The 25516-nt window shown below is 43.3% G+C and overlaps 1 protein-coding gene and 1 long non-coding RNA gene across 5 annotated transcripts in view; one reads left to right on the forward strand and one right to left on the reverse strand.

The window, feature by feature from the left end:
• Positions 1–25516, forward strand: part of LOC116845066 (transcription factor AP-2-epsilon) — a 188424-nt gene that overhangs the window by 86961 nt on the left and 75947 nt on the right. For 3 of the 4 annotated variants that reach the window (XM_032817367.1, XM_032817341.1, XM_032817351.1), the window contains one exon: positions 17275–17652. In XM_032817367.1, the coding sequence (XP_032673258.1) occupies positions 17275–17652 (378 nt within the window). Of the gene's footprint in view, positions 1–6917; positions 7591–7707; positions 8219–17274; positions 17653–25516 lie in introns of those variants that run through there. The other variant, XM_032817359.1, reaches the window with a different exon arrangement.
• The window catches only part of LOC116845181, a 90928-nt gene continuing 77809 nt past the window's right edge, over positions 12398–25516 (reverse strand). Inside the window, exons 2-3 of the long non-coding RNA XR_004378204.1 lie at positions 12837–12925; positions 12398–12755 (exon numbers count right to left, since the gene is read on the reverse strand). This is a non-coding gene — a long non-coding RNA (uncharacterized LOC116845181). The remainder of the gene's footprint in view (positions 12756–12836; positions 12926–25516) is intronic.

Raw genomic sequence — 25516 nt, forward strand, 5'->3', positions numbered from 1 at the left:
CACGCACGTGTGGACGCGCGCGCACTCACACAGGTGTAATCACAATCGACTTTACAGTCCCGTTAGCTTGAACCCTCTGGACCGGACTCTGCCGCCCGCCGCGCGTGTGCGAGGCGGGAGCGAGCGTGTGAGCGCGCCTCTCCGCGCACGCGCGCGCGCGTCCGTGTCGGTGCCGCGAAAAAACGGACACACACGCTCCCGACATCGTCCATTAACGTCGTCGTCGAATTAACGGTGAATATCATTGTTGGATGCCGCGAATGATCGGAGGCCGGCCGCGTGCATGTGCGAAATTTCGCGGATGGACATGCCTCTAACGCACGATTTCAGTAATCAAAATAGTGATAAGCGCGTGAAAGCGCAAATCCCGGTAGCCCGGAGCGGTACGTTTCGGGCCCGGCGAAAATGTCGCTTTTCAAAATTATTGAAACCCCCCGAAAAGGCAGGCATCCGCGCTGGTGGTCGCGAGCGAGCGAGCGGGGGGCCCGCCAAGAGGGAGTTCCAATTAGGAATTAAACGTTGAACGGTGTCATTTCCGGCGGAACGGCGTCCTCCCCAAATTAGCGCGGATTATTGCGACGTCCTCTTTCGCGACAGGCGGATGATCACGTTTGACTCAAAGTTGGCGACTTTTTCTCCCGTTCACTCTCTTCCTCTCGCTGTCTCCATCTCCCTTTCTCTCGGCTTGCAGTACCTTCGATTTGATTGTACCCAACTGGAAAACACAACTATTATTATTTCATCTCTTAGCATTCGCGAACAGCTCGAGGTTCGTTCGTTTGCTCATTGCGCGAGGAAGAAAGAAAAGATATTTGCCGCCTCTGCGAGGAGGATGGCGAAATTCATGAAGCCTCGCTCATTTATACCCGTCGTAAAGGTAAGATAACGAAAGAACGACAATTCGGCGGCCGCGCGGTAGCTTCAGTAAACACCATCTCCGTCGCTCGTAGACGATCCGTTAACCGCGAGGTGAAGGCAGCGCGAGGAAAAGCGCGGTAACGTGTGGTAAGATAAGGGCGTCATGCGTTGGTTACCGTTGGGTGGCGTTGGATGGTCCGCTTGGAATGCCGTTTAGCGACTTCCCTCTCCTACTATGTTCATCCAGAGCTCTCTCTCTCTCTCTCGTTCGATCGTTCACTCTTTCTCTTTCTCCCCCTCTCTTTCTCTCTTGGCCATCTCTCTCTCTCTCTCTCTCTCTCTCTGCCCCTTTTCTCTCTCTTTCTCTGTCTCTCGCGCGTCTTTGATGCTTGCACGCGTGAGTGCGTATCCTCGCAGTCGCCAATCGTTGTCGAAGTTTCAAGCTCGACCCTCTTCTTTCAGCGAGGTTTCAGCGTGCCGATGTACACTTCGGCTTCCGACACTAATTAGCCGCGGAGCATTCCCGCGCGGAATTTATATGTTATGCAGCGTAAAAAGCATCAGTACACGCGTAATCGTTGTTCGCCTCGTTCGACCGGCCCGGCTTAATTGTCATTTCGCTCGCTCGGGCCGGTCTCTTATTACTGAAAGATGAGGGAAACGTTCACAGTGGAGGATTATTACAGCGCACTTTCGGCGCGCGCGTGGATCATGATCTCAGATCGTCGATTGAAGCGCCCAATAAGCGGGCACGTTATTAATTCTCGATAGGGAAGGAAAGTTGTGCGCGCGCGCGGTTGAAGACGGAGGAATCGCGAAAAATCGCGACGACATAAATCTTTCCCGCGCATTTTTGTCGGTCGACATGCGCGAAGGAGGGCTAGGGCGATTAGAAATGCGCGAACACGCCCATGCGGTAGAAATTTCCTCGAGAGAGGCCCCGAGCGCGAGAGCGATTATCGAAAGTTCGCGCCGTGAAGTACCGATAGAGCGGGATAAACTCTGCAGCGTGATCGTTATCGGCGAAACTCGGACGAAAAATCGCGCGTGCGGGGCTACCGTGTGCAACACGGGCGCGCAACACGTGCGCACTCACGCACGCACGCACACACAGCGGCCTATAAATTTATATTATGTGGGTCAGTCTATCGATATTGGGTGAGACAAGGTGTGTTCAGCGTATTCCGCGTTTATCGTGGAGCCTCCTCTTTTAATCTTCTAATCGTTCGTATTCGTTTCCGGTATACTTTGATTATGTTCAGGGTCTAAATAGATCCAATGGTGAGAACTCATTATTTAATTGACATATATCTTTTTTTATATCTTTTATCTATTATCTATTTCTATCTATTTTTGTCTTTTTTATCTATTATCTTTTTTTTATATATTATCATTTTTATATCTTTTATTTTAGCATTATATAAAATAATTTAGCACATGTACTGACTTTTTCTAAAATAACTCGAAAAGTCGCAAAGTATTACATTTGTATTTAGAATATTATTGAATAAACTTTGAAACTGCTCTGGGTCAAAAAAGACTCACGGCTAGAAGGTTAAAGCTCATCTACAGTGGCCGCAAGAGTATGGAAGTGAGAAATAAGAATAAAAAATTGACCAGTAATACACTGAGAGAAATTATCCGATAAAAAATTAACGGATATTTCCGACTAAAATACCGACGAATTTTTGTATCCGATCAGGATACACCGATGAGAAATATCGGTTCATAATTTTTTTATCGGTTTATCTGATAAAATACTATTATAATCGGAATATATCCAACAGCATTTAATCGGATATTCTGATCAGTAAAAATTGATCAGAATTTGATTGGGAATATCCGTTTGATAATGTTTTGTCGGATAATTTTTTTCAGTGTACTAAAAGTGATAATAAATTTATATGCACATATTACTACTACTTTCGTTTAAATTCCAACTAAAAACTATAACTGTTAGGACCAAAAATGGCTACGAGTTTAGTTAGATCAATCATTTTTTTTGTCTCTCAGTGTGTGTATGTGTGTGTGTATACGCGTGAATAGCGGATGCGACGTAATTTACACTCTGTGTATGTTGGCGCGAGTACACACAGGGAAGTTGAGCGCCGCGCGAATTAATTAGCGCTGTTGTGCGCACATAAATCTGAAAAAGTAAAATTAAGGAAACCGAGCCTGGCTGAGATTCATGCCGGACAAACTGGTTCCGTGCCACTTTTGTGCCTCGGATTGACCGGGCAAAAGACGGCCGATGACGGCTCGCGTTGCCGAGACGCACCGTTGTCAGCGTTGTTACACCGTTTCGCCGTTTCACCTTTCGCGCTCGCGAGAGGAGAGGTGTTTCTTTCCGTTGCTGATTTATATTCATGACTTTTTAGCGGCCCCGAAGCGCGAGGCGCGTGATTAATCGAGAGCGGCCGAAAGCGTACGTCAAATCGAATAGCCATCACCGTTCGTCCAATCGGTGATTAACTATCGACAGCAGCATCGGACTTCTATCTTTCAATTACCGATAAACGAAAGAAACGCGAGTCTAGGGAGAAACCGCAACAGCGAGCCGCGACGACGGTGATTGCTGCAAGCTCGTGTGTCCGCTTAGTCTTCGTCGTAATTGACATGAGCGTGCATTTTTTCTGGCGTAGAAAGATGCGACGGCGCAAAATCAGATCGACGGCTCCTCCTAATTCCCCCCCGCGTCGTCTGCGTGCAATAACAAATAACGCGCGTGGGCCATTCCTCACGATCGCCGGGAGCCTTCCCGACCTCGGAATTCGTCGGCTGAAGAGGAGAGGAGCACCTTCACTCGTGCGCCTGCAGCTCGCGGAGAAGTGCCTCGCGTCGAGGACGCCTTTCGGCGCGAATCCCGTCGGATTCGCGCTTATTCGCGGATATTCTCCAGGGCGGCGAGCGGTGCATTCGGGCGGTTTTACGCGGCGGTTCGCGCGACGACGCCGCTCATCGGGCCTTCAACTTCGGCGTATGGCGCGTCGTGAATGGCGCTTCGCCCCGTAATTACGCTGCAGAATTTACACCGGCATAAATTACGCCCGGCGCGCACGTCGACGACCCGCAACGCCGTGCGCCCTGGCCGTTGACGGCCGTTTTCACCTTGCAAATTAATAGTGACTCCTGCGAGCCTCTTTCCTTCTCCTCATCCCTCTCTATCTTCTTATTCTGCTCCCTTCTCTCTCGCTTTTTCATCCTCTTTCTCTCCCTCCTTTCTCTGCCCCTCTCTCTCTCTCTCTTCCCGTCGTTGCGCGAACATACGCCTATGAGCGAGCGCCAACGGGACATTTTTGCCACACGCACACGCACACACGGAAGCCGCGCGATCGTCCATAATTTAAATTATTCGTTCGCCGGCGAACATCAATCTTCCGGTTAATAAAGAGCGGTATCGACAGCGCTCCAATTCCACGGCGCGCTAATAAATATGACGTTTATGCGATAACGAGCTGCGCAACGATCGCGCGGGTAAGATCCCCTATCTGTACTTATCGCGCGTCGTGCGTACGTACATTGTTAGCGCGAGGTAATTTAATAACAGGCGAACATGAATTTGTGAGCAATAAGGGCGGATGCTCTTGGGCGAGGAGAGGGGTGGCGCAATTTTGCAAGCGCGAACTGGTTCGCGTGAGATGTTCCGGTACAAAATAACGTTAACTGCCCCGCGTAGAGTTGTTTTCCGGCGCGCATTCACGTGGAAAGCGTGCAAGAAAAGTCGTAAGAAAACTTGCGTAAGCACTATATTTCATTTTCCAATGTTTCTTGTAAAGCCGCACTGTACTGACGTTGTAATATCGATCACTGTAGAGATAGCAAGTGTGACAAACGTGCATAATATATTCAAAGAAACATAACAATTTCCGTCATAATTTCATTTTCATAATTTATATATGGCCCGAGATCACAAAATTTTGTTGTCATTTTTATCAATATTTTCGCCGCGTACAATTAACTGCATTTAGAAAGTTAACTGCGCGGTGAACAGACAGCCGATGGAACGAGGAAAAATTGTAGGAGCTAATTTTAATTTAATTAACTAAAAGTTAAAAGTTATAGAAATTATGTTTATTCTTTCTTCCATCGTCTTTTCGGTAATTCAGTCGAGCTTTTGTACAATCAACGCGACGGTCAACGTGTTGATCACGCGTCTCTCGAGCATTTTACACACAGTCGAGAAAGTGCTCTCCTCTTTCAATGACAGTGGAAAAAAGAAGCGAGACGAAAACTGACAGCAACGAGGCGTGCGACGTAACGCGTTATCCTTCGGTCATCGCGATATTGTATAACACGTCGTCTCGTTATAGTGGATGATCGTCATTAGACGAGGAAACGATGTCTTAATGAGCCATCACGTGAAATAATGGGACGACGTGCCTGCGCCGTGGAAATTAAGCAAACGCGAGTCACGAAGTCGCTAATCTCGTTGGAGCGAGCGACAGAGAACTGACTCGCGAGACAGCCTCGACAAGTTTGAGAACTCGAAACCACCGCGTCCTCAGCCTCGCGGTGTTAACGCGGAATAAATCCCTGCCGGTGACGATGTCGACGTCGAGTTCCATTGTGAGAAAGAAAGACGCGGAATTCGAGAGTTTTGCGCAACGTCGGCGACTGACGAATGCACTGGAGGATTACGAACTGCGGAGCGATGTTAGGCAGACTCGCCAATCAGAACTCGCGTTGCTGCTCGGCAGTCTCTGCTTTTCTACCAACCGCGAGTTCCGATCGGCTTTTGCCAAGGTGTAAATTTTCCCTCAGAATACGCATTAGAGTTCGCGGCTCTGATAGTCGCGGAATCTCGCGGATACCTTCGATCGGTTACCACCGCACAGTCGAACGTTAATATCGTGAAACGCCATCAAATTAAGCGGGGATGACACACAGAAACGTATAAATAATGTAACTTAAACACACTGAAAACTTGGAAATTTATTTGCGGGATTTAAAGTTTATTCAGAGAAAAAATAAATCTTATTTTACGCACAAGAACAAATTTGATTTCACAGAAATAAACTTCATATCCTACAGACAAATTTTCAAGTATTCTTTTTCCTCAGTGCGAATTGACCAGAGTCACATTCGAGAATTACCAATCCTACTACTGAAATCATCAGTCCTGCTAATTATTAATCCATTAACTATCCTCAAAATTTCTCGGAGTGAAATCTCACGCGAAATTCAAAGAGTAATTCACTCGGAGCGAGACAGCAAAAACATCGTAACTCGGAATCACAGGAGTGAATGAATTCAGAATGGATTCTTCATCGCCACAAAATGGATTCTTAATATGACTGAACGTTTCATTCTGAATGAAGATACTCACTCAACGATTCAAAGTAGGGGACTATCACGATATACGAGCGAAAGGATCGCTTGAATCCGAGTGAGTCAGCTGTCAGTCTACTTTTCGAGTGGAATTTCACTCGACCAAGGAGACTCGGGGAGTAATAATCATAAATCCGAAATTCTCTCGACTGTGCGGATTGATCGATTCACTCACTGCTTCAGTCTTAATTTCTCTCTGTGCCACGACCGTTGCGAAGAGCGTTGCGTCTCGATCCCCGCGGGGCCACCCCTACACAGTCGAGCATCATCCCTACGTAAAAGGCCGACGAGCGAGGCGAGCGAGCGAGCGAGCGAGCGAGCGAGCGAGTGAGCGAGCACAAGGAGCGGGCACGAGGCCGCGCGTCTCACCGGCAGACGTCGGCGGGCGACTCGGCGAGCGTCGGCGAGCGTCGTACGGCACCGCGCGGACTATCACTCCTATTCGCTCGATCGTGGGACGTCCCATCGCGTCCATCGTCCGTGGTGGGGCCACGCAGCCGGTGCTAAGTCTAGTTCCACGTGGTGGCGCGTATCCCGGGGCGAAATTTCGGCCGTCGTCGGGGTACGCGTGCACAAACGAGGGCTCCCGCTCCACCTCGGGCGCGCCTTCTCCTCTGCCGCTCGCTCCTTCTATTTCCTCTCTGTCGCTCTTGCCGCTGGGACACCCGGACTGCCTGTCGAATGGTAGGGCAGGATACTAAGGTGGTGTACGCGAGATGAAGGTGGTGGTGGTAGTAGTAGCAGCAGCTCCGCGGTAAGAGCATACCGTAGCACCTCCCGTTTCGTTGCTTCGCGGCCATACGGCTGTCGGGTGCACTTTCGTACGCCTCGTCGTCGACGTCCTCTCGTCGCTCAGTCGGCCGGCCGCGACACGACGCTCGATCAGCTGTTACCCGGTCTCGGCAGATCGCCGATGTGCTCCGCTCGGACGCCGCTGCCCCGAGAGTTTCCTCTTTCTCCTCCTCCTCCTCCTCCTCCTCCTCCTTCCTGCTCCTCCTTCTCCTCCTCGCCATGGTCTTCCCGACCCACGGAATCGTCCCGCGATCTCTCTCGATCTCGCTGCCGGTCGCCGTGAGTAAAGCTGGAATGAGACGGTGATGGTCTTAGGAGGACACATCGTGGAATAAGTCCACGGATCACTGCGGTTCCTTCTTCGGTCCAAGTCGCGATTACTTCGTCTCGTTTCGTCCCGTGGAAATCACGTGCGAGGGCGCACGTCGGGTTGATCGGAGGTTGCTTCGGACGTGGAGATCGGTTTCACACCGGGAGAGTGTCGTCTAGAGAGGTTCGGGGGAAGAGGTCAATTGAAGAGAGAGAGAGAGAGAGAGAGGGAGTGAGGGAACTCCGTAAAAGACTGTCGCATGTTTCTACGAGCTCCGGGAGCGGTAGTGATGGATGAACAAGGTGCCGTATTGACCGCGCGCGAGACTCGAACTAGTCACGACGACCAGCGCGTCTCTCTCTCGCGCATTTGTTGTTTTTGACTCGTCGGTGCTTAACTTACGTTTACGTGCCCACCAGTGTCCCACTCGTGTCCGAGAAACAGCACAGACAGCCGAGATACTTGGGCGCTTCCGCGTGGAAAACCCCTTTCTCAAAGGCTTGACACAGCTCCGCGACTCTAGTTCCCTCTTGAATTCCCTTCCTCCTTCTGTTATTCCCGATTTCTGTTGTCCTCCATCTGCCTGCCTGCCTGCCTCCCTACCTGCCGATCACAGCTCTCGCGCAGTGCAACTCGATGTGTGTTGTCTCGCTTCTCAACGTGCACGTGTGCAGTGTGGTCTCCGCGCGAGCGCAAAGTTCGGACGGGATTTCGCTCGCGGGTTGTGACATGTGTGATTCGTCGAGTGCTTGAAGTGGTGTACATAAACGAGTGGCGCGAAACTGTTTCGCGCGCGTCTCTTAATATTCCCGTAACGGCAAACTGGAGGTCCTAGGCATGTTTCCGCCGCGTACGGAGGCGCCGACAGCCGACAAGCTGACGCTGTGCTACGCGCCCCACGTCGACATGACGACGGTCATCGAGGTCGAGGTGCGATATATCCTGATTTATTGTAATCCTTTTGCAGCGCGCCGATTGCTCTCCTGCCCGCGTAGTTTGTCATTTGTCTCCTTTTGGTGAATACTTTCTGCGATTTTAGTTCGCGAGCGTGTCGCGCGACGGACGACTTCTCAGTGCCGCGAAGGAGAACACACGCGGTTCTTCGCCAATGGCGATTCAGGTGTACGCTTGAACTTAGATTTTCTCCTTGACTTCTCTTCGCGGACTCCGCTCGCGATCGGGAAACGTGGAACGCGACTTTACCGCGTCTGCCTACGTGTTGTCAGACCGCGAAAAATTGTCGCTGCAACACCACGACGCGATCGTCGCGCGAATATGGGTCAAAGCGCGCAAATGTATGCGGCAATTATCTCTTTTACTATGGCGACTACGCGGATACACGGCAGTTACACACTTTTAATTGCGCGCCCATACAACGTTTAATGGCTACCCTGTCAAACTTTAACTGATATTAATGCAAAGTTAGCGGCAATTATTGTGTGCTCTTTCTTCGGGGCATATCGCCGTTAATCTCTTTTCCCTACTTACTTGCTGCGCTTTACCTTTTGCGAGCGCTTGTCTCCGATTCACTCGTTTCATCATCGTTTATATCTGGTATTTAAAATTCAGTTCGGCCGCTTATTTCTCTGTCCCTCTCCTCTGTCTCTTTATAATAAATTCTAATTACCTAACGGATACGTGAAAATTATACGCGTGCTGGGAAAACACTAAATTTAGATTTGAATAAGGTTTTAATTAGAATAAGGTTGCGCCAAAATTTCGTGACGGGAAGAACGGGATATTTTATTACATTCTCTATATCACTAGACTTGACAACTAACGCAATAAAAACCCGATCGTAGCTTGAGGCATTTGTATCTCATGAAATGGCCATTAAAAGTCGCCGAATAAAATGCTCTTACAACGCGCACCTCGTACACTTATCTTCGGCATTATTTACGTCTAATCGACCATTGGCCTATTTCGTCATGTACGGAATAGCTAATCAGGTATTAATTGCAGATATATGCCATGTAGCGTGTAGCAAAAGAGACGCTTTCTCCTTCTTCGATCTTATCAGCAATGATCTCAATGTGAAAGCTCGAGCCTTTATAGGAGAGACTGTTTCTTCCGTGGATTGTTCCCGAAATTTTTTTTCTAGTCATATCTGCTATCTGACTGATACCACTTTATTGACTTTTTACGCACAAGATCCTTACTGAATATTTATTTATAAATATCGTCAAATTAAGTGAAAAGAAAACTTTTATCCAAAAGACTTTTATAATTGATCTTTAGTTTTATTTGTATTTAATACAAATTTATCATCAACGCCAAACGAGTCGGCATGTGTAGAATACACACTCGCAAACTACTATGAAGTTGGCCACTTAACATCGAAATCAACATCGGAAAACATCATCGTTGGATACGGGCGAACGATCGTGCGGAAATGCAACAATATTATATTATATTGTATACACATATATTGTAACATTATATACCAAATAATTACGGGTTTGTTAGGTGAAAAACAAAATGCGTGTATTTTTATGTCTTTATAATTTTGTGAAACAATGTGTGCGCCGTAGAGCAATATGCTGTTCAGTAATATTTCCCAAATAGAGTTTCATAAAATTATAACAACATAAAAACATAATCGCATTATTTGCATCTGAAAAATTCGTAATTATTACATACACAACACAATATTTCATTGTATTATATATATTATATTATAACACATATATTTATATTACAAAGTATTACACATATATTTATATTACAAGTATTATTGTTGTATTATTTATTATACTTGCAAAAAATAAATATATATATTATTAAAACGTATATTTCTATATATTTTTTATTTGAATCTACTTCATTAAATTCTTTTTCCTGTGAAATCCTGCCTACTCAAAGAAATAGAAGATTTTCCACTGTTCCACTTTTTATTGACTTATACTACTTGAACTAGTTTTTAAATATCTTCTCGCACATTATATTCTCCTAATACAAATCTTCGAAAATCGAAATTCGAGTTGGTTTGCCGATTTTCGCATTCTGGTATCAGGAGAATATGAAGATTCAAGAGGTAACAGGAGTTTCTGGCGGGAATTTGAAATACCTCCTTGCACATTCTATGTTCCTGATACAAATCTTTGAATTTGGAGAAATTTTGCCGACTTTCGCATTTTGGTATCAGGAAAACATGAAGACCCAAGAGGTAGCAGGAGTTTCTGGCGGGAATTCGAAATACCTCCTCGCACATTCTATGTTCCTGATACAATTCTTCAAATTTGCCGATTTTCGCATTTTGGTATCAGGAGAACATGAAGACTCAAGAGGTAGCAGGAGTTTCTGGCGGGAATTCGAAATACCTCCTCGCACATTCTATGTTCCTGATACAATTCTTCAAATTTGCCGATTTTCGCATTTTGGTATCAGGAGAACATGAAGACTCAAGAGGTAGCAAGAGTTTTTGGCGGGAATTCGAAATACCTCCTCGCACATTCTGTGTTCCTGATACAAATCTTCGAAATTGGAGAAATCGATTTGCCGATTTTCGCATTCTGGTATCAGGAGAACATGAAGACTCAAGAGGTAGCAAGAGTTTTTGGCGGGAATTCGAAATACCTCCTCGCACATTCTGTGTTCCTGATACAAATCTTCGAAATTGGAGAAATCGATTTGCCGATTTTCGCATTCTGGTATCAGGAGAACATGAAGACTCAAGAGGTAGCAAGAGTTTTTGGCGGGAATTCGAAATACCTCCTCGCACATTCTGTGTTCCTGATACAAATCTTCGAAATTGGAGAAATCGATTTGCCGATTTTCGCATTCTGGTATCAGGAGAACATGAAGACTCAAGAGGTAGCAAGAGTTTTTGGCGGGAATTCGAAATACCTCCTCGCACATTCTATGTTCCTGATACAAATCTTCGAAATTGGAGAAAGCTGGTTTGCCGATTTTCGCATTCTGGTATCAGGAGAACATGAAGACTCAAGAGGTAGCAGGAGTTTTTGGCGGGAATTCGAAATACCTCCTCGCACATTCTGTGTTCCTGATACAAATCTTCGAAATTGGAGAAATCTGGTTTGCCGATTTTCGCATTCTGGTATCAGGAGAACATGAAGACCCAAGAGGTAGCAGGAGTTTTTGGCGGGATTCGAAATACCACCTCGCACATTCTATGTTCCTGATACAAATCCTCGAAATTGGACAATTAAACTACTGATTTTTGCATTTTGCTACTAGGAGAACATGAAGATTGTTGAAGTATGAGGAGTTTTGACGGGAATTCGGAATATTTCCTTGCACATCCTGTGCTCCTAATACAAATCCTCGAAATTGGAGAATTCGGAACTGCAGTTTTTCATGTTTTTGTGTTAATAGAAAATATAGGTCGGAGAAGTGGCACGAATTTACGTCAGATAACTTGTATTTTTTAACGAATTGCTATTTGGAATTTGTAAGGTGAAGGTTTGAATGAAGTAGAATTATATTTTTGCACTATATTTATTTTGTACGTATGTATTTTGGTATCTACATGATCACAATAATGTTATAATATAATATAATATAATAGAATGTATCTAATATATTATACTTATATAATATATATGATATATTTATATAATAACTTATATAATAATATTAAGAGAAAGAAAATAAGAATTCAATAACAATGATATCAATTAAATAATAGGAAAAAGAGCTAATTCGAGTTCAAGCACAGGATTAATAGTGCTATGTACCATATGGGTAAAACCTTCCTTGTGTTAGGAAATAGAGCAATATTTATTGAACATGAATACTCAATATAAATAATCAAACGTTTCGGCTCAATCATGAACCCTCTTCAGTGATAGTCGGGTAACGGTCTTGTCAGCTATAATACTGCGAATAACATTCATGTCATTTTATTAAGGTCTTTAATTAATTCTTTTACTTGTAATGCGTTCGTTTCGTAAACCTTGAGTTTTTTTATATCACTGTTTTATTATTTATACATAGCACTATTAATCCTGTGCTTGAACTCGAATTAGTCCTTTTTCCTATTATTTAATTGATATATAATAATAACTTATATATATATATATATATATAATAACTTATATAATATTAGCTTATATATATATTTATATACTTATATAATATATATGATGTAATCAAACATCAGAATAATATTATAAGAATTTTATCTATTTCTGGTTGTTGCTCTTAAAAGCAACAAACGTAAGAGACGTCAAATTGCGGTGTACATATTTTTAGTGTAACTGTACTACGATCGGTATCAATTGATTTGGCAACCATCTCGAAATTATAATTTATGCCGATAGTTTGTAGGCGTCATGCGCTGTCCTTGGCGGATGTGATCCATCGTATATGATCCAAGTTATGAAAGAGTAGATGTCAAATACGCCCGAATATTCAACACTCGCCAACACGACTTTTATTCCTTTCTCGTGTCCTTTTACAGCCAATGTGCGTGCTATATATGACAGGTAACAGGGCGGATTGTAACCTGTAGTTTTTGCAATGAGACCACCAGTGATTTCGAGAACTTCTGTGGAGCAATTATTATGTTATACTTATTTATACTTACACAAGAGTTCCCTTCTCGTAATAACTCGTGCATTTATAGGAGAATGTCTCTGCTGCTTCTAATTTACATCTTCAACAAAACGAGACCATCTGAAATTTAGACAAGAAATTTCTGTATTACTCGCGACGTTAATTGTTATTCTAACAAAGAAACATATAGAAATATCTTTCATTGATTTCGATGGACTTCTGAATATATTTCTTTTTAAATTGCCTAGAGTAAAATTTTCGAAGAATTCGCGACGATGGCCCTACGAGGAGCACTGACTAAAGGTCAGGGCGCGTTTAAAGGTAGACCCTCGCGTATCTTTCGCTCTCATCATCCTTAAGCAATCCCGAGGAACTCGATTCTCTACGGAAGGCTGAATTTCCGCTCGTGCGGTGCTCTCGCGTATGTGTAGCTTGTTACGGGCAACAAATTTGTCGGGAATTCGACGCGCTCGGTGCCGCACGCGCCTTTCATACACAGGTATGCACACGCGGATACACAACGGCGGTCGCGATAAAACTAGCGGTTGGCCCTTTCGTTGGCTTTATAGAGATGTTCGAGATTGTATCGGAACCCGCTGCGAGATCTAATGGCTCGGCGATGCGCCGCGGCAAAGGTGGCCTTTCCGCCGATATCCAGATACACTTGAGATGATACTATCTACCTGAGTAATATCGTACACTGCGAGATCACGCGGTCCGGATTAAACGGCATTTATCTATCGCAGGCGGGCACGTTTCTGCCTCTTCTCGTCGGATCGCGCGAACAGAGTGTGCCGATGATCTCAATGTTCCGCGATTCAGGGCTCCCAATTCGCTACACGAATTTTCGTAACCGCAAACGTAAGACGTAAACTTAAGCACCAATCAATATATTGTTTTATCTTTGCGTACTTTAGAAGAGGATAGAAATAACGGTGTAACTAGAACTTAGACTGAGTAACTAGAATTTCAACCGATTGGATTCTAGTTCTGTATAACAATCAGTTTTATTTTCTTCTAGAGTATGCAAAAATAAAACAATATCCTGATTGATTCTTCAGTTTAAGTTTATGTATCACGTCTATGACTACGGGAACCCTTTAAGGTTTTTAGACACAAATCACCGCGAGTGTAAGACGTAAACTTCACTTGGAGAAGAGGCCAATCAGAATATTGGCTTTGTGACATTTCAGAAAAATATAAACCGAAATTTTGACTGTAAGAAATAATTAGAAGAATCTAAATTCATAATTAGGGGAGAGAATCTAAATTCATAATTAAGGAAGAGAGTAATTAAAATATTTTAATTAATCTTGATGACTCTAATCGACGACTGGCGCGGTCACCAGAGTTACTAATGTGAGAGACGAAAGTTCATTGTCGGAACGAGTGAGGAACCGCGGAGCTCTCTTCTCAGCAGACGGGTTCGGGCGGGATTCTCCCAGGGATCTTTCTCCGTCGAGTCTCTCGCTTTCTTCTTCGCACTTTTTCAAGTACTATAAACCAATCTCTCTCGATATCGATCGTCGCAAACGCGGCGCAAGAACGGAACGGTGATAAAAACTGCGGGACAACGCTGTAAATTTTCCTCGCCGTATAACGTTTAACGTATAAAATTTAGCTTTCTCTAAAAACATGGATTGGCCGGTTTATCGAGTTACCTGGCCGATAAACCATCACGATATCGCGCAATATTGCACTGTGCGTTGTCAGCCGGTGCAACATCTTATGCGCATTATATTCCGCGAAGCGTGGTGCACTGCACCTGCGCCCCGTGTGTGCAAGCTAGGCTGTTTGTGCACGCGCTGATTACCGTGAAATTTGCATAGTTTCCGCCCGCGCTCTCTTCGCCCTCATTTGGCCAATCTGCTGTAATAATCAATGTTCGATTCTTGTTATCGTACAATGGAGAATATTAATCAGCTGAAGTCTTTAAGGGGATGCTGGGCCCCTATTCTTGAAATATACGTAATTTTCATTGCGCAGCTATTTTATGGTATGATTAAACCTGCGCAGTAAAACTTACGTATACGCAACTATTTCAAGAATAGGGGCCCTGGAGTCGATGACGTACTCGAACGATGTCGATAATGCAAAGACGATTGTCACTAACATCACGCTATCCTTTTCGTATTTCTTGTATATACAGAATGTGTGTTGCTTTGTTTTACCATATTCAACGGAAAACCTAACGATATATGTGCAGAAATCTTTCTGCAAACTTTTTCGATATTTTTAAGCTTCCAAATGCAGATGCAAAGGTAGAGCAACGTTTTTCAAAATTTTTCTGTTTGGAGCATCCACATTTTCAGTGTGTACAAGCTGCGGAACTTTTGGATTAGGCAAATATTACGCTAACTAACAGCTTGAGATTTTACATTAAAAATTTTTTGTTCGTTTTCAACACATATCGAGCAATGCTCCTATTTATTTTTGCACGTACTTTCATTGCGTAAAAGCATTTGTAATTCTGTATAACCAATACGACGTAAACTTTACAGAAAAATGCCAGTATTCTGTCGGTAAAGTTTTTAGCTTCAGCATCCCCTTAAGGAGATGCTGAAAACTTTACCGACAAGATACTGACATTTTTCTGCAGAGTTTTCGTTTTATTGATTATAGAGAATTGCAAATGCTTTTACGCAATGAAGCGTGCAAAAATAAATAGGAGCATTGCTCATATGTGAGGAAACAAAATTTTAAGTTCCGCAGCTTATATATACCGAAAATGTGGATGCTCCAAACAGAAAAATTTTGAAGAACATTGCTATCCTTCGCATCTGAATTCAGAAACTTAAGAGTGTTGGAAAAGTTTGCAGAAAAATTTCTACACGTGCGTGGTTAGATTTTCCACTAAGTATGGTGAAACAAAGCAATACATTTACATTAAAAAAAAAATATTAAAAAATTAACAAATATTTATTACTTTGATTATTATTACTTAACATATTCACTTAAATCAAAATTTTCTTCATTTAAACCAAGTATTGTTTACTTAAACTGTGTAGACAATGTTCAGTTTAAATTAAAAGAATTTTGATTTAGTAATTCACCCATTAAATATTTGTTAATTTTCCGACATTTTTTTGTCAGTGTACATAAGTTTTGTAAAAATTCAAAAAGGATGATTGCGTTAGTGACAATTATCTCTGTGTTATCGACATTGTTTGAGTTCGTCGTTGACTTCAGCCCTTAAAACACACACACACACACACAGAGAGAGAGAGAGAGAGAGAGAGAGAGAGAGAGAGAGAGAGCGCGTGGATTCCACGACACGACGTGAGTAGCCGGAATATATTAAATGCCGGTAGTGTGCTACCTAAAGTTTCTCGAAACCGACGCTCTCGAACGTGCGCCCGCGCGATCCGCGTGCGGTTTTAATCGACGGAGGAAATTTCCGCGCGTTAATACGCCTGTTGGTTGCCGTGTAATTTTCGGTCCGCGAGCGCTGACTAATGCACGATGTTTAACCCCTTCGCGTCGGATGCAACGCATGTGACGTGTGACGTATCTCTTATCTCGAGTGGATCGCGATGTACGATGTGCACGCTCTGTAATTACCGTCGTGAGAAGTGAATCCTTTTGCGGCGACTGTGCGGCGGGATTCGCGAATGAAAGGAGACTCGTCTTCTTTCGTTTTCCAAGCGCGGCTAATTGATTAACCTCCACTCGCGGGCTCTCCGCTGGTAGCGAGAGTTAACGCGATATTACAAACCGTTTTAGGTGAACGCCGCGATAACAAAAACGCGGGAACTCGTCGTCCCTCGTTAAACGAGAGACGCGTCCATCCCTTAGATATTGCTGTCTATACGCAGCTGTGGAAATTAATCGCCGTACAATTGTTTGCTAAACGTTCCGCACACTTTTTCGCACGTGAAGTTGGCGTCGCTTAAAGTGTTCACGATTACGAGCATACCGCTGACAGGATCACCTTTTTATCTCTTCAGTGGTGACTGAAATTAAACGATTCCTTTCAGGACGGGCTTTTTTTAAAGAAGCATATCTAGGTTCCTTTTGTTTCTATTATTTTTTTTAGAGAATTTTGGAAAATAGGATACGAAATATATCCAATTTACATTCGCATTTGCTGTGAGTTAAAAAACAGAATAGAGCTCAAGTAGCTTAAGTAAAGGGAATTTAATATTTCACCACGAAACTTTTCCACTGAAAGGGTTAGAAGTATAACTCGTTTCATCGTCATCCAAATATATAATTGTCGTCATCGAGGAAGAGAAAAATATCGCGCAGAGAATCGTAACGACATTACAAAAGTGATGCGCGTCACCTTCCAACTGAGAAACTACATTCCCCGCTTCTTCCCAACTATAAGTACTTGTGAAATTACTCGCCCGGCGTATCAATCAATTTGATCTGATTCGTAACACCTCGCCGAGGCGTATAATCAGCCCTGTATCGTGCTCGATTGCCGTGCGATAATAACACACAGTTGATCGTTCGCTTGTTAACAGGACCGTCTGACTGGTCATGGGGGCATTTCCTCGCTGGGCGGCGGGAACTCGTCGCCCTATTCCGGTGCCCATCACCACGGACACCGGGGAAACGGAAACAGCGGCGGCATGCCCCACCACGGGGGCGCCTCGTTGCCGACTGCCTCCGACTTCCAACCACCTTACTTTCCACCCCCGTTCCCCTCGCACCACCATGCGCCCGCCAGCCCCCAGCACCCCAGTCTCGGCCAACCGCAACACCTGGATTACCTCGTCGGCGATCCCTACACGCAAACGCTCAACACGCTGCACCAGCACCACTACAATCACCTGAGCGCCGCCGTCACCGCCGGCCAGAGGAGCGGCGATCTCAGGAGAGACGCCGAAGGCATCCACGTGGTGAGTGAACCGAAACTCCGAGCGAGCGAAAACGCGGCCGAGACGCTGGGACTTTCAAACAGAACTTCTGGAGACGCTGCCGTGTCTCGAAACTCGTCGAAAGAGATTTTACCGTTGCATGGCTAAACAAAAAGGACCTCAGAGTTTTCTGTTGCGCAAATTGCACTCGAGTCAAGTTAACCCTTTAAGGCGCATAATTCATGGAACATTCTAGTAACTTTTTTTTTAATGAAATATTGTCAAAGACACTCTAAATAGCACATTTATAAGGTTCCAACTGCTCGAGTGGTCCCTATTGATACCAGTGATACTTAAAGGTTTAAATTGAAGCCGATCGACGATATGACGTAGGAATTTCAACTGTGGGATTTAGTTGGCGGCAAAAGACGAACGAAGCGGATGTGTGAAACAGATGTTCTTCCAATTAGCCAAAAGATTAATTCTAAAAGTTTTACGAAGCGTTTTCACTCGAAAAAGAGCCAGCGTCGCGCTCGCAAGTGTTCGGGATTTCACCGACGACGATGGTGGGCATAAAAGTAATTGCGGCAGGCACGGCAATGCGCGTTCGGAATTATACTTTACAAGTTGCGCAATCATACATTGTAAACATCGTAGATCTACATATCGTGAATAATACACGGCCGAGGTTATAGGATACTGGACGCGCCGTTCGGAATGCGCGCGGCAAGGAACCCAGATTCCTCGTGCGCGGACGTCGTGCGCCACGACAAGAACTCGATTCATGTAATATTCAGTTCGTATCGTTAGTTAAACTTACGATCGCGCCGCAACGCTAACGATACCGCGGATTTCATGGCGCCCCGTCGCGGTCTTAGACAAATTTATCTAGGTGCTGCGCGATTCTTAAACGCTGCTGACTTTTAATTCGGGAAAGTACTAAATTAAACACACACACAAATTGCAATTTCACGTAGCACGCGTGTTTTCTTCAACGATCACATTCGAGTCGAAATTTTGATCCTACTTTCAGCCTTACTACTCCATTCAACATCTATTTTGCTAAAGAAAATAAAAAGAGAAATCTCGGATATCATCAGAGTCAAAGTAGCAGTAAATTGTATCACTAGAATTAATTAAATTATTTCTACGAAATAAATTGATAATAATGAGAAAATAAACGAACAATAATTTTCTTCGAGTGAAATTCCATTAAGAATCCACTTTGAGCTTCAACCAAACATTTGCCCTTTCCCGCATAAAAAATTGGATCCAATTCAATTTCTCACAATAATTATACGCAGAAAATATTTAAAAATTCAAATTTCTTTAATATTTCAGTTCGGATTGTAGATAGAGAACTCATGTTTGGGATAAAGATTCTTAGTTAGTATCGTTGTGGGATAATTTTACGAAGACAAAATCGGGCATTCTGATTAGAATCTGACCTACATTCGGGAAAATACTAAGAAATTTCTATGCGGATTCTTGCCCCAATTGACGATATCTTCATCGCTTCCGATGAATTATCACTCGTTTGATCTCACTCGAAGAAATTTAGAGAGTGCACATTTGTCCTAATTCGTCGCTCGAGATTCGTATGATCGAGTCTTAGGCCTAGTCTGCAATAGATATCGTAAGCCGTAAGAATAGGCCGATTATAGCTAATTTTCCTTGTAATAATCGACGGTGAATGGCCAATTCTCACGACTTACAACACCCGTTGTCGTAAACCAGGTCTCATACCTCTTCTTCAATTCTCGTCTTTGGAGCGCAAGGTACGATATCGCCAGGAGGAAATTCGCGTCTCCGACGAAGCGCGGTGTAAGCGGCGTGTAATGACTGTCAGGGTCGTGCGACAGTCTGCTCGTCGCGGATGATCCTAAGAGGAAGAGGAGGACGACGGCCCGGCGCGCGGAAGCATAGAAACCATGGCACTGTCGTGGCCCCGGTGGTGCCCGTTGCGCCTCTTGCCGGCCGGGGAACGAAAACGCCCAGAGATCCGGTCACGTGCGTCGGCCGCCCGGCCCGGGTACCTCATTAGCGAACCACCCGGCGTGTTATTTGTAGGACGCCGTATGAGCGCGTACGCCGTCCCGGGCTGAGTGTAATAACGGGTGGTATCGATCTATTAGACGAGTCGCGGCCAATAAGTCGTCCCGTGACATCGATGATTGCGATCGTTGATCTCCCTCGCGAGCGCGCCGTCGACGATTCCTGCCGGGCCCGGGCGACATTTGCATTTGCCACGGTGTGCCGGGGTCGTGTAATGCGCTCTCTCCCTACGTGCCGTCGGCCAGCGAGTACACCGATAGACCGATGCACGTAAACTTCGCAGCAACTTCAAGTACACGCAATCGCGAGACTCACGAGGAACACTAGGCAACTCAAAAATTCAAAAAATTCTGGAACTTTGTGTGCAAGTAGATCAGTTCATCCGTAACACAAAACTATTTTTTGTTCGTGCGGAATTAGTTTTAGGGGGTGAAACATCCTTTTTAAAAAATTGGTTTTTTTTTTAAGCAAATATCGTCGAAACTATAAGAAATAGACAAAATTTCTTTTCTCATTCCACGCGACAAATGTAAGAGCGATTTGATCGGGGACTCAACGTTGCTGATAAGAAACATTAGGTAACTCAAAAATTCAAAAAATTCTGGAACTTTGTGTGCAAGTAGATCAGTTCATCCGTAACACAAAACTATTTTTTGGTCGTGCGGAATTAGTTTTAGGGGGTGAAACATCCTTTTTAAAAAATTGGTCTTTTTTTTAAGCAAATATCGTCGAAACTATAAGAAATAGACAAAATTTCTTTTCTCATTCCACGCGACAAATGTAAGAGCGATTTGATCGGGGACTCAACGTTGCTGATAAGAAACATTAGGTAACTCAAAAATTCAAAAAATTCTGGAACTTTGTGTGCAAGTAGAGCAGTTCATCCGTAACATAAAACTATTTTTGTTCGTGCGGAATTAGTTTTAGGGAGTGAAACATCCTTTTGAAAAAATCGGTTTTTTTTCTTTTGAAGCGAGTATCGTCGAAACTATAAGAGATAGAAAAAATTTTCCAAAGTGAAAATTGATTTCAAGAGTACTTTAGAACTATAATAAAATTTTTTATTATTTATTTATTGTATACCCCCAATTCCACCTCTATTTTAAAACAGTTTTTTATTATAGTTCTAAACTACTCTTGAAATTATTCAATTTTCACTTTGGAAAATTTTTCTATCATAATTTTGACGATATTCGCTCCAAAAGAAAAAACCGATTTTTCCAAAAGAGTGTTTCACCCCCTAATTCCGCACGAACAAAAAATAATTTTGTGTTACGGATGAACTGCTCTACTTGCACACAAAGTTTCAGAATTTTTTGAATTTTTGAGTTACCTAGTATTTCTTGTTAGCAACGTTGAGTCCCCGATGACCGATCAGATCGCTCTTACATTTGTCGCGTAGAATGAGAAAAGAAATACGGAAAAGAGAGTGATCGAAATTTGTCCCAAATAATAAATCATGATAAATACAACGTGAAAATCTGAGTGTGACTTTTGGCAAATTTGTTGCCAAACAAAATCGATGTAACAAAAAATTTACATTATTGTACGGTGTAAAATTGATAATTCATTCAATATATTTATTTTTTAAATGCAATCAAAGGAACTGTTTTCATCGTCGATTGCCTCACGTCGCAATAATCACTAAAATCTATCTGGGTAACGCAATCTTGGTAATAGAAATTTTCAAAGGTTTTCCCAAATGCACAGCATAGATCAAAGTGTCCAAATTTTTCCAAAGATAGATGATCTCATATTACGATACCAATTGGGAATTTCATTCTTGTCCCAAGCGTATATTCGAAAAGAAAAGGAATCCGGTTGCAAGATGTTATTTCTTCTGTATCCGTTATTCTAATCGGAAACTTCGATCGAAAGATCGAAGCTCGCGAGAATATTCGTCGGTAAAAAGTGAAAAGAAAGAGACCTTTGCAAATTGTTTTCACCGCCTTCTATTCGCCTGTGAAATTGCAAAGCGCGTTTTTAGAAATTATCATTTTAAAATGATAATTATAAAGCGGACATGCAAGAAAAAACGCTTGAAACCGCGGGAGTAGCCACGGGGAAAAGAATAAAAATTGTTCGAAATTTTCTTATCGAGAAAACGTAGGATACATCCGTGAGATTTTATCTCTCCTTGTCGACTATTGAAGTACAATTCTCCTCGAGATTGGGTCTAAGAGAAGAAGAGAGAATACGAGATAATGCAGAGGCATGTTTGCTTGTCGGGCCTCGTCGCGAGAAACTCATCGCGAGTTCGATTTTATGCACGATTCGCCTTGCATCGCGGAGCGAAACGTTACACCCAAACGTCGGGCGATCTCCTTCTCTTTCTCTCTTCGCTTTAGAGCCCTAATAACCATTATAGCAATAGTATTTGTGGTCCACCTTGCTCCCTCGGCATTCACGAGAACACCACCCTAATTATCGCGCCGGCACACGCTACCCACCGTCATTTCTATGCGGATTGTAAGCCGGGCCGAGCCCGCCGGAAAGGTGTCGTGTGACGCGCGACGGAAGAAAAGAGGGAAAACATACGTTCGATCGAAATCCGACACGTATGCGACGAATGCGTTTTCGACGAAGCCGCGCCGGGGCCTTCGTCCCGTCCATTTTTCGCACACCTCCGAGAGAGTCGAGGCGAACAAGCGGAGCGGAGGAGAGCATCTGCCCGGAGAAAGAGAGCATATGCGAGCCTCGAATTGCCATGCGCGTTGCGCTTTATCGACGAGAGCGCATGATTATTTTCTGCCTGTGTGACTACGACGCACAGTGTGCCAAAAAGCCTATTTGGTGGACAAAATTCTGCCTATATTATAAATCAGCATTGATTTTGATGAAACTTTCTTTAAAATTCTCGTGAATAGTTCAACTATAATGTCTCACTGCCAAAAATTTGAAAAAATAAACATAACTCCAAACTCCATTACTTGTTACCCCTAATTACCTCAAACTTCATAACACCATGGTCCGAAACTCCATCATTTCAAACCTTATAGTCCCGTAACTCCTAAATTTGATTACCCACGAATTAAAACCTTATAACCCTAAACCGCATAACCTCAAACTCCATAACACCATAACGGGTTTAGAGTTTTTAACTCGTGGATAATCAGATTTAGGAATTATGGAACTATAAGGTTTGTAATGATGGAGTTTCGGACCATGGTGTTATGAAATTTGAGGTAATTAGGGGTAACAAGTAATGGAGTTTGGAGTTATTTTTTGGGGTTATGTTTACTTTTTTCAAATTTTTTGCAATGAGACATTATAGTAGAAGTGTTTACGAGTATTTTAAAAAAAGTTTCATCAAAATCGATGCAGATTTGTGATGTAGGTAGAATTTTGTCCACCAAATGTGTTTTTTGACACATTGCTGTAAAATTGTGATCTCTAGCGACTTTTGAACAATAAATTTCTATTTGTCCCCACTATGTGACGACCCGGCCTCACGATACACCGCTATCGCGACGACGATACCGTATATTGCTACCGTAATTGACGCCACGTCGCACAGTGAGGACAAATAGAAATTTACTGTTCAAAAATCGCTAGAGATCACAATTTTATAGCAATCAGGATGAATGTTTTTTTTAAATTAAACGTTAATCAACGTAAAAAAACTATCTAGCCCGATTTTTTTTTAATTTTTACAAATATTGCAATATTAATAAGAATTTGTAAAAAATCATCAAGTTTTATGAGTCACACCAATTGGAAAACTTTCCATCTTTTTGCTGCACAGTATAGTATACTAAGATTTACAGCATCACTGATTACGAATCTGATATAAAAATCAGCATTTAGCAGTTGACAACTGCTAATCTCCTGTCAACATAAACAAAATCGTTTCGTTTTAACACAGTATATATGTTGTAATGAGGTATACAAAGTCGTATAACATAAATGTAAAGTCAGTATTAAGATCTAGTATTTAACAGCTGTCTGTCAATCCCACAGCCGATATGAAAAAAATGTTTCTGTAGCACGAAATGTGTCTGTAAAGTATATTAAATTTAGGTTACTGAATACGAACTTAATTCTTATTAATATTGCAACATTTAGAAGAATTTAAAAAAAATCAACGTTTAGAAGAATTAAAAAAAAAAAAACTCGACAGTTTTTTCTATATTTATTAACGTTTAATTAAAAAAAAAATCATCCCAATTGCTATAAAATTGTGGTCACTTTTTGAACAGTAAATTTCTATTTGTTCCCACTGTGCGTCGGTGAAACATGCGTCGTTCGAACAACACCAACGGGAACCTCATCGACCGCGCGCGACGAATGCCTTCCGCTCATCGGTCGAGCTCCAAATTCATTTTCTCCGGCGTTGTTTTCCTCAAAAGAAGAAAAAGAAAAACTGTCGGTGCGAGTTACGCAATGGAAGGAGTCAGAAAGGAGGTAACGAAGTGTTCGATATCCGTCGAGCCATGCGAAAAAAAAGAAGGACAAAGGAACTGCGTCATACGAGCGATTCAATTACGCGTATTATGCGCGCGACGATCACGAGAATCGCGATATTCAGGATGTCACTACTTCGTAAACAAGTTTATCTCGCGCATAATCTCGCTCATCCGTCTCTCGTTTCATCTCGTCTCTACTTAGCCACAGTTGGCTGTTAACCTATTAATAAACAACACCGGAGAGTCGGCGATCTCGCGAAATTGCAGCGAGCGTAATCGCGTCGAGAAAACGACGATTTCAACTTAAAGAGTAAGAGTATCGTGATATCTTGATAATCTCATCTCTCTTATCTCTTCTCTCTCTCTCTTTCCCGAGGAAATTAAGGTTGGGAATCTATGCAGACATTTCTGGAGATCCAATTGGAATCCTCTGTCTGATCTCTCAAAATAAAAAAGATACCAAAGTTTCCATAATATTTCTGTTTCGACTCCAAACAGATAATTTGCACCCCAAAGAATATAATTCCCTCTGAATCTTATTCTTATATGACCTCAAGAGAGGAACTGACCAAGACCGAAAGGAAAAGATATTCTAAGCGCAATATTCTTAAAGTCGGCGAAAAATTTCGTCTTTCATCTACAGTACAGGTCTCGTTCTTAATAGAAATTCTTCTTGCTCATTCTGCTTGAAATAAATATAATCTTCTGAATTCAAAAAGGTCAAAGTTAAGATAATATCCAACAGATTTTCAATTAACAGTCTATTTTGTCGGAAGAGGAATAATCTTTCGATCGAAGTTCGCACTTAGAGTAAGGAACTACAGACGAAATAACCGTGGATTCCTTTCACTTTCGGGTGCTTGGGACAAGAATAAAATTTCCGCTTAGTATCGTAGAGTATGAGATAATCTATCTTTGAGCAAATTTGGACACTCTGGTCTGTGCAGTGTATCTGAGAAAATGTTTGAACATTTCTAGGCGGGAAACGGCGAAGAAATAGTTGTAATAGTCGTCGTCCTTGTTAGGACGATGAAACTGCGTAGATAAACGCGCCGCTTGCGACAGATAGACGACAATAAATAGCGCGCGCGGTTTATCACGGGAAATCCAGCGGAGCTTAACGACGGGGAATGCGAGGATCCACGGTTACTTCATACTCGTCGTAAGACGTGACTTTCGGATCCGCTCGGAGGCAAGACACTTGCCGGGGTTATTCGCGGGACACGAAGTCTCGGGCTCTCCACCAGGCTCTTCCCCGGGACTAACACACCGCCGCCTTTCGCATAGTTCGCCATAGTTAGGGAAACTTGAGCGTTTGGGGGTACTTACTACACGTCGTCCTCGTCCTCGTCGTCGCGTCTGCGCGTCCTCCAAATACTCCGCCGCCTCTCCCTCTCTCTCTCTCTCTCTCTCTCTCTCTCTCTCTCTCTCTCTCTCTCTCTCTC

Source organism: Odontomachus brunneus, unplaced genomic scaffold (genome assembly GCF_010583005.1).
Source record: "Odontomachus brunneus isolate Ranch 3 - 2012 unplaced genomic scaffold, Obru_v1 Obru_scaffold_004, whole genome shotgun sequence".
Classification (NCBI taxonomy): domain Eukaryota; kingdom Metazoa; phylum Arthropoda; class Insecta; order Hymenoptera; family Formicidae; genus Odontomachus; species Odontomachus brunneus.